At 35.1% G+C, this 10,046-nt stretch overlaps 1 protein-coding gene across 1 annotated transcript; it reads left to right on the top strand.

Annotated features, from left to right (window-relative positions):
- Positions 1 to 8,851: 8,851 nt before the first annotated feature.
- Positions 8,852 to 9,793, top strand: LOC109604712 (uncharacterized). The gene is made up of 3 exons (XM_020021240.2): positions 8,852 to 9,106; positions 9,156 to 9,206; positions 9,258 to 9,793. The coding sequence occupies exons 1-3, from the start codon at positions 8,956 to 8,958 to the stop codon at positions 9,668 to 9,670; spliced, it is 615 nt and encodes a 204-aa protein (XP_019876799.1). The 5' UTR covers positions 8,852 to 8,955; the 3' UTR covers positions 9,671 to 9,793.
- Positions 9,794 to 10,046: the final 253 nt, after the last annotated feature.

Genomic DNA, 10,046 nt, shown 5'->3' with positions numbered 1-10,046 from the left:
AGAGAGGGAAACTTGTGGAACCTGAAGGGAATGATTTGATGGCTTCTTTATTTATCAGTTTTATCAGAATTATTATATGTGAGATTATCCCAATGACTTTTAGTTTCTTTATCTGAAAACGGAAAATTATTTGTTGAATAAGATGAAGAAATGCATTATATATTACGGAAACGATAATTAAGTCTGTGATCCTCCAGTTAAAGAGAAGGAAACTCATGGAATGTAAAAGGAATGCTTTGATGGCCTCTTTATTTATCAGTTTCTTCAGAATTATTATATGTGAGATTGTCCCAAAGGCTTTTAGTTTCTTTATTTGAAAACTGAAAATTATTTGTTGAATAATATGAAGTTGTAGATTATACGGCAATTTCTGGTACTTCCGTTAAAGAGGAAGAACTCAGGAAATCAGAAAGGAACTTCAGTTTTATTGGAATTATTACACTATATTACATATTACTGAAAAAATAAATAAATCTTTGATTTTCCAATTAGAGAAATTGAGTTGAAACGAATAATTTAACTTTATATTTGTGAGTACCTTAAGCAGTCTTAGAAATACACACTAATTTGTTTTTACATTTTTTTTTAAGTGCAGAACATTTTGTAGGTACCACGTAGATTAGCATCATATTGATACAGGTTGCCCAGGTGGCATTCCAGATGAAGACAGTTGACATTTAAGGCGTTACCTACATTGGATCTCAAACAAAAAACACACAATTACATAACAATGGCCTATCTACGCCTACTAAAATACGATAGTGATGTCCCTAACACGGTCCAACGATACCATCTCTATATCTCGCTTGCCGGATCTCATTTTTAAAAGGCCGCCACGAACACCTGAGATTCGGTTATGCATCCCGGTCCGTTGGAAAAAAGCGGTTGATCTCCTGAAAAGAAATCAGATATGTTTAAAAGTCAATCTGCCATTATGGCGTACGATGTGATGGACAGCGTTCTTAGTTTCCACTATGCCTGTTCATTTAGCAAGCTACTAAAAACTGACGTTTAATAAAAGCTTTTTTATCTCGACATGAATTTTAATGACTTTTTTTTTAATTAGCACCTGTGTGGCAACGTTTAATGCATAATGCGTGGCCGTCGGTTTTATTTGTGCGGCTTTGTTGTAATTTCAATAAAAACCATAATTGAATTAATTCGGTGATGCCGAATTGCGTCCGGATGATCTTCGGTGGTGATAAACGCATATTTTAATGCACTTAACCCAAAACGTGCGCCAAAGGGAGGGTACACATGTTCATCATCTTGTTCATCACAGAACTTTGTTTTAAGAATCTTATTGGTTGTAACGGTTAATGAAGAACCTTTGAAATTGAAGGGAAACTTAAAAACTAAGCTCAAAAATGCTTTTAACAATGTTGGTCAATGATGTGCCTCATAGTATTTTGTAGCACATTTTTTGACAATTCCTTACTGAAACTAAGAAATTGATGACAAGGAAGACTCGAAAATCTTCTTTGCCAGACACTGAAGAATCTTATTGGTTGTAATGATTGAAGAAGAAGTTTTGTAATTAGAAGGACACTTAAAGACTAAGCCCAAAAAAGCAACCAAAGGATTTAATTCAATAATGTTCCTCTTAGTTATTTTGTTGAACATTCTTTGGCAATGTATTTCTCAAACTAAAAGATTGATGGCAGGGAAAACTCGAATTTTAGAAATATTAGAAAATCTCCGTTGCCTGACACAGAATTATCTTATTGGTTGTAATGATTGAAGAAGAAGTTTTGTAATTAGAAGGAAACTTAAAAACCAAGCTTAAAAAAGTAACCAAAGGATTTAATTGAATAATTTTTCTCTTAGTTATTTTGTTGAACATTCTTTGGCAATGCATTTCTCAAACTAAAAGATTGGTGACAAGGAAAACTCTAATTTTAGAAGTATTAGAAAATCTTCTTTGCTTGACACTGAAGAATCTTATTGGTTGTAATGATTGAAGAAGAAATTTTCTAATTAGAAGGAAACTTAAAGACCAAGCCCAAAAAGCAGTCAAAGGATTTAATTCAATAATATTCCTCTTAGTTTTTTTGTTGAACCTTCTTTGACAATACGAATTTTAGAAATGTTGGGACATTTTCTTAAAGACTTTATTGGTTGTAATGATTGATGAAGAAATTTTGGAACTGGAAGGAAACTTCACCTTTAGAACGTCACAAAACTACATGTACATGCAAATAGAAGTTACCAGACAAAAAAGGATGACACAACCACTTTGCTTCTAGGATAGAACCAGACCAACTGGATTATTGGGCAAAATTGGTGTTCAACCGGGCTAATTTTCTTATAATTCCCAGCGACAACAAAACAATTCGTGCACTCAACACAAACAAACGGATTGAATTGTAAATCGAATTTCACGCGGTCAAACCCTTTTAAACGTGGGCATTATGGACGGAGGGGTGGGTACTCGACGACACGAATGTGATTATTGTAGCAAAATTATTTCAGTTGTTCGACGGTGGAAAGCGTGAGCCCCCGCCTTAGTTTTCGCTGCGCCCCACGTTTTTGTGCGAGCCAGATTAAATTAAATCTGTCCATTGTCATGGTAAAACGTGTTTGTCCTATTGTGGTTATTGTACTCATTTATAACCCCGTTCTTTATCAGTTCAATTCTACATATGTGGAGGGTATTGTTTCTTCTTAAATAAAATGTACCCGTCCGTTCGCATCCATGAATTATTTATTGCACGGGCACTTTCGGTACGGTCGGACGGGGCCCAAAAGGTGTATATTTCATGATCTAATTAAAACCCTACCTGATTGTCGCTCTGAGCTCCGCTCACCTACCACTTAACAACCCACCGTTTCGTCGTCTCAATCGATTTCGGAACGGCTTAATGCCACCGAAACGTGAAGACGACGACGGTTTATTTTTTTCATTCTTTATTCTTGTAACTCCGGCATCTTCGACGCGGCACGCATTAATTCAGTACAAATATTTATGGTTTTATTGCGGCAGGTGAGAGTATTTGGCTGTAAAAGTTTTGAACGGGCTCGCGACTATAACACCTCGAATATTAATATTTATTATGACTCGCTCCGAAACTCCGGGAGGTTATTTTACAGCTACCAAAGCCCCCCCGATGCCCCCCATTTCCCCCAACGAGCTCGCGTAGAATCCCAGGTATGTAAATTATATTTTAATTTATCACTCATTTTTCTATTGTCCATTTGCATCGGGGTGTTAATTTTATTTATTTGTTGTGTTCATTATGCTGATTGCTCCGCGGCGTTAGTTACGTGGAATCTTTATGTGGATAACATATATTATGGGCACTTGATGGTTTTCACGTTGGATTTGTTTATGTGTATTTATTATTGGGCTAATCCAGATTTATTGCCGAGACTATCTACTCCTTCTCTGTTTATTCAATAACTACCAATTGAATTGCGAAAAGTGTTGAACAGTACATGCTATGTAATTTATATGAAGAAAACTTGTATGACGATATGTTTTTACTGATATTTATTTGGTATGGGTACATCTTCCTCACAAAACATTACTGTGATTAAAAGAACTGGTTAGAATTGATGATACAAGATTCAAATTTTCTTCTTCTGCTTCTTTGATTTACCTTGAACCTTTGATCAAAAAGGCAACTGAAATGTTTTCGTTGAGGTCGTTTGTTGAATATTCCTTGTTCCCAAAGACTCGAATTTTAGAACTATAGAAAAATCTTCTTTGACTGACTTTTAGTATCTTCTTGTTTGTAATGGTTGAAGAAAAAGTTTTGTAATTGAAAGAAAACTTAAGAACCAAGCCCAAAAAGCAACCAAAAGATTTAATTCAATAATGTTCCGCTTAGTTATTTTGTTGAACATTCTATGGCAATGTATTTCTCAAACTAAAAGATTGATGACAAGAAAAACTCGAATTTTAGAAGTATTAGAAAATCTTCCTTGCCTGACACTGAAGAATTTTATTGGTTGTAATGATTGAAGAAGAAGTTTTGTAATTAGAAGGACACTTAAAAACCAAACCTAAGAAAGCAACCAAAAGATTTAATTCAATAATGTTCCGCTTAGTTATTTTGTTGAACATTCTATGGCAATGTATTTCTCAAACTAAAAGATTGATGTCAAGGAAAACTCGATTTTTAGAAGTATTAGAAAATCTTCTTTGCCTGACACTAAATAATCTTTTTGGTTGTAATGTTTGAAGAAGAAGTTTTTGTAATTAAAAGGACACTTAAAAATCAAGCCCAAAAAAGCAACCAAAAGATTTAATTCAATAATGTTCCTCTTAGTTATTTTGTTAAACATTCTTTGGCAATGCATTTCCCGAACTAAAAGATTAATGCCAAGGAAAAGTCCAATTTTTGAAATATTAGAAAATCTTCTTTGCCTGACATTAAAGAATCTTTTTGGTTGTAATGTTTGAAGAAGAAGTTTTGTAATTAGAAGGACACTTAAAAGTCAAGCCCAAAAAAGCAACCAAAAGATTCAATTCAATAAGGTTCCTCTTAGTTATTTTGTTGAACATTCTTTGGCAATGTATTTCTCAAACTAAAAGATTGATGCCAAGGAAAACTCGAATTTTAGAAATATGAGAAAATATTCTTTGCCTGACACTGAAGAATCTTACTGGTTGTAATGTTTGAAGAAGATGTTTTGTAATTAGAAGGAAACTTCAAAACCAAGTCCAAAAAAGAAATTAAAGGATTTAATTCAATAATGTTCCTCTTAGTTATTTTGTTGAACATTCTTTGGCAATGCATTTCTCAAACTAAAAGATTGATGCCAAGGAAAACACGAATTTTGGAAGTATTAGAAAAGCTTTGATTGACACTTAAGGATCATGGTGGTTATAATGATTGATGAAGAATCCTTTATGATTTCATTCAGTAATGTTCCTCACAGTTGGTTGATACTATTTAACTGAAACTGTAAGAATAATTAGTTGGAATGGATGATAAGGAGGACTTCTTGAATTTGGATATAACAAAAGAATTTTTGATTTGAAGGAACTTGAAGAAGGCCTTATGTTTAAGAATATTAGAAAGTTAAATAAATTATGACATAGATACTCGACCAAGCCCAGAAGAAAAAAATCAGTCAAATGATTCCATTCAATAATATTTCATCAGTTGTATGTTGCACAACCACCTGTTACTGTTGACCAAAAACTATAATATATTCGAAGACATTTGAATATTGTAATCTGCTGCATTAATAGCGCGGCCATCACAATAAAACGCGTCCTGTGAAAAATCAACACTCAAACACTCCAGAATCGAGCCTTCCGTAATGGATTCGACGATGGCGTTGGTGAGTTGAGGACCCTCTTATTTAAGCGTAATATGATTAATATAATATGAATGTAAATTGATTAAGCAAGACGAGGCGAGAGCGGAGCTCACTGGACCAGCTCGAGTGGGGTTCAATCGGGGCTTTTGTCAACACTCACGACCCTCCGACGTTTAATTGCTGTAACCAAGATTTGGTCGATCACGATTTACTATAAACTCGTTGGTCGGGTCTTCAAACAACACTTATCCAGTAATTAATTCGAGGATATTGATAATTTATGAACGGGGACGGTGCAGTTTCCATTATTCTTCCGGGCGTCGATAAGTTTTTGGTGCGGCTGAAGAAGCAACACCAATTAAACCGTCGGCATTGGGACCTACATCTTTAAACAATACGTCGAAATAATGCCGCCATGATAAGTCACTAATGCGTTCGGCATTGAGAACGATCGGTAGAAAGGAACCTATCAAAAAAGTAATATCAAACGGTCCATTGTAAAAATACAAATATCATCGACTTAATTGAAAATATAATATGCGGCAATTAGTACAGCGGATGATATCTGGAAGGAGGAATGCGTAGACAATGGGGACCACATGGGGGGAGAGTGATTGCTACCGTATGCTTCGCACAGGAACCGTCAGAGGCGCTGGTGTTTAACACGTGCAAAATCGCCGACGTGATTAGGCGCTTTCCTTTCGCTGCTACCTCAGATTGTGTTCGATCATTTTTATTGTGTTTAACAGATCGGAGATCCAATCGTGGCTCTTTGTTCGCGTCTTACTCTATTAGGTTTTCGTTTATTAGATGGAACTCCAATAATGTCGCGGACCTGGATCAAAGGGAGGAATCAGGATTGTCATTCTGTTTCGTGGAACGATAATTTAACTACTGGGCATCTTGATGATGGTGGTACCATTATTTCTTTAGATAGACAATTCTTTGCGGAGATAATGAACATCATGAGTCACAAGAAGAACACCTCCAATCTTCAAACACACAATTGAATAAGATTATGTGGAAGTTTATTAATAACACCTTCTTCATCTGAAAGAAGGAAACTGTGACAAGTCTTTTTGAAGTATCACCTTCACAATAAGATTTTCATCAAGAATATACCACGATGCAAGCAAGCAATTAGTGTCATGAAACATCTCGGAAGGATTTAAATTCGCTGCTACCTCAGACTTTAGACAATTATTTGTAGAAGAAACATTTTTATTTCATCATAATTCACAAGAAGAAAACTTCCAATACTTAATCACATAAATGAAGACGTATATTAGTGAAGGCTTCTTCTACTGGAAGAAGGCATGATCAATTAAATCTGAAATGTCTAATTTTTTCAATTATCAGTAATCTTCTTGAAGTCTCATCTCCCACAATATGATTTTTATCAACAATAAACCACCGTACAACCAATTATAGTCACGAAACTTCCTCAGAAGGATTCAAAATCACTGTTCTTTCAGATTATAGACAATTCTTTGCAGAAAGAACATTTTTATTTCATTATAATTCAGAAGAAGAAAACTTCACATAAATGATGACGACTTTTATGAAGAAGTATATTAGTGAAGGCTTCTTCTACTGGAAGAAGGCATGATCAATTAAATCTGAAATGTCTAATTCTTTCAATTATCAGAAATATTCTTCAAGTTTCATCCCCTTCAATATGATTTTCATCAAGAATAAACTATCGTACAAGCAATTATGGTCACAAAACTTTCTCAGAAGGATTTAAATTTGCTGTTGCCTCAGATTATAGACAATTCTTTGCAGAAGGAACATTTTTATTTCATCATAAATCAGAAGAAGAAAACTTCCAATACTTATTCACATAGATGATGACGACTATTATGAAGAATTATGTTAGTGAAGGCTTCTTTTACTGGAAGAGGGCATGATCATTTAAATCTGAAATGTATAATTCTTTCAATTATCAGAAGTCTTCTTGAAGTCCCATCCTCCATAACATGATTTTCATTAACAATAAACCACCATACAAGCAATTATGGTCACAAAACTTTCTTAGAAGGATTCGAATTCGTTAATTCCTCAGATTAGAGACATTTCTTTGTAGAAGGAACATTTTTATTTCATCATTATTCAGAAGAAGATAACTTCCAATACTTAAGCACATAAACGATGAAGACTATTACGAAGAAGTATAATAATGAAGGCTTTTACTACTGGAAGAAGGCATGATCAATTAAATCTGAAATGTCTAATTCTTTCATTTATCAGAAATCTTCTTGAAGTCTCATCCCCCACAATATGATTTTCTTCAACAATAAACCACCGTACAAGCAATTATTGTCACAAAACTTGCTCAAAAGGATTCGAATTCGCTGTTGCCTCAGAATATAGACAATTCTTGGCAGAAAGAACATTTTTATTTCATCATAATTCAGAAGAAGAAAACTTCCAATACTTATTCACATAGATGATGACGACTATTATGAAGAAGTATATTAGTGAAGGCTTCTTCTACTGGAAGAAGGTCTATCAATTATATCTGAAATGTCTAATTCTTTCAATTATCAGAAATCTTCTTGAAGTCTCATTCTCCACAATCTTGATGAAACAAAAATTTTCATTATCCTTGAAAAGAATTGTCTATCTGAAGAAATAATTGTGTAAATTGTAGAAAATAAAACTTTAGACAAACTTATGACAAACTTTCTTCATCCTGATGAATCTATTATTGATAAAATTTCTTCGAGATTTCATCCAGGTCTGACTAGAATACACGAAACTTAAATGGTGTAAGATGCGAGGAAAGACTATTGCCAGAACTTCTTCCCTGGTACTGTTTTCATGACATCATGACATGACACAACAATGTTAAAATATAATATAAAAAATTATTCAATTAAACATTGAACAAAACATTAAAATTACTCTTTCTGGTACCTAATATTAATAATAACATTTTTTTTCAGATCACTTCAAACCATAACCTTAATAAAAATAACAAATAATTTACGGTATTTTGTTTTGAATTCGAATAGGTTATTTGTGCATACAAACGGCACAAATCAAAAACAACCCTCGCTTCATTAACTCCCGTCTCTCATTCACACAATCCGAATGCACCCCTAACAAACAACAATGATCAGTAAATCGTATATTTACTTTGGCATTTTCTATACCAGCAGGATGTTGGCCTCAATGCTCTAAATATTTTGTTGGCAAACTAAGTGAATAATGCACAATATCTCGGATGTATCGTTTTGTATTCAATAATCGGAAGTGCCCATTATTGTGAAGTGTGTGAAAAAAATGTATTTTCTATAGAAATATTAACGATTGTTGCGACTGAATGTATCGAATATAATAGTGGCACTTATAATTTTTGGGTGAACTATTGTCGGCGGTGGAACGGATAAATTATGTAAATACAGAATGAAATTATGCTTGGACGATTTTTTGGGCATTATGAGAAAAATGGACCGTCGATGATTAATGCTTCGTTTTTGCTAATCGACGGTGTGGAAATATTTTAAGGACTATTTATAACCCAAAAACGTCTATCTATTTTTAATAATTTATTGTACTGACATTGACTTTTCGCATCCCGTTTTATTTTCATTCAAAAAATGTCAAATTTGGTGTGTAAATTTTTTGTGTAACTTATTTTTACGATGAGACCGTGAAGGAATCAACGACGTTTCGGAAATGGCGTCCTTATTTCAGCCGAGACCCTCCTACATCTTACTAGCTGGAACTGGACTCTACGGAATGTTCACCACCAAAGAGTTCCCGCTCGATTATCCCTTTTACTGTTTCGGTATAATCACGGCGAACAACTTGGTTTCCCTCATCAGCGGTACTCGAAATCCCCAACAGAAGCTACAACATTAATATCTCTGTTTCAGACTTACACGAGCCACACAAAGCAGCCGTGCCGGACTACTTAGAACCAGTGGGCAAGTACCGTTCCACCGGACATCAGTACCAAACTAATTAATTTACTTCAGCCGACAGAAAGCCGACCGACCTGGAAGTACTGGCGAGTGTGACGCAGGGACTGCAAAAACTGATAACCTTGCCGCTAATAACCACCAGCATATTGCTGAACTACAACTACGACACGAAGATAATCTACATAAACCTAATCGCTTGTCTTGTGCCAATCTACGTCAGATTCAGACAGAAGCGTACCCATCGCATCGAGACGACGCTCATCCTCTTCAACGTGGGCTTGCTGAGCGAGATATCGAAGGATTACGACAACGTCTACGGATTTTTGGCGGCCCTGGTTTTCGCCGCCAAACATTTCATGTCGCACACGAATCCGCTGTGGTGCGACTGCCAGTACTACACGGGCATCCAAAACATGTTCATGTGCGCCTTCGTGGTTTTATCTTTGAAGGCGCTAGCCAGTAAATGAGGCGAATTTATAAAATTTTAATGTCCACCGTAACATTGGAGACCAAAAAGTTGTTCGTTGTTCGAGGGAATGTGCAAAGTGACTGTTCAAATATCATAAAATAAATTAGTAATATGATAAACATCTCATTGTGTCGGTTTTCAATAACAACATAGGCACGGTGCGAACACAGGGGTTAATAAATTAAATTAAAGACCTCAAACACAGTCTGCTCGATTAAATCGAGAGTGTGTGAAATGCTATCTATCTTGTCGATCTATCGATTTACGGCCGATTTGTTTTCAGCATACGCTATTTATGTAATGCGTCGATCATTGACGCTAATGCGTCCCGTACGTAAGGGCGATTTCGGTGTCGGGGAAAATCACCACGGTAC

This window comes from Aethina tumida, chromosome 4 (assembly GCF_024364675.1).
Source record: "Aethina tumida isolate Nest 87 chromosome 4, icAetTumi1.1, whole genome shotgun sequence".
NCBI classification, from domain to species: domain Eukaryota; kingdom Metazoa; phylum Arthropoda; class Insecta; order Coleoptera; family Nitidulidae; genus Aethina; species Aethina tumida.
Note: the sequence above shows the minus strand (reverse complement) of the source record. Positions and strands in the feature narration are given on the sequence as shown.

Coding starts and splice junctions, on each gene's coding strand:
- LOC109604712 (XM_020021240.2), top strand. CDS start 8,956: ATGGCGTCCTTATTTCAGCCGAGACCCTCCTACATCTTACTAGCTGGA. Junction 9,107..9,155: donor CTTGGTTTCCCTCATCAGCG/GTACTCGAAATC, acceptor TCTCTGTTTCAG/ACTTACACGAGCCACACAAA. Junction 9,207..9,257: donor GGACTACTTAGAACCAGTGG/GCAAGTACCGTT, acceptor AATTTACTTCAG/CCGACAGAAAGCCGACCGAC.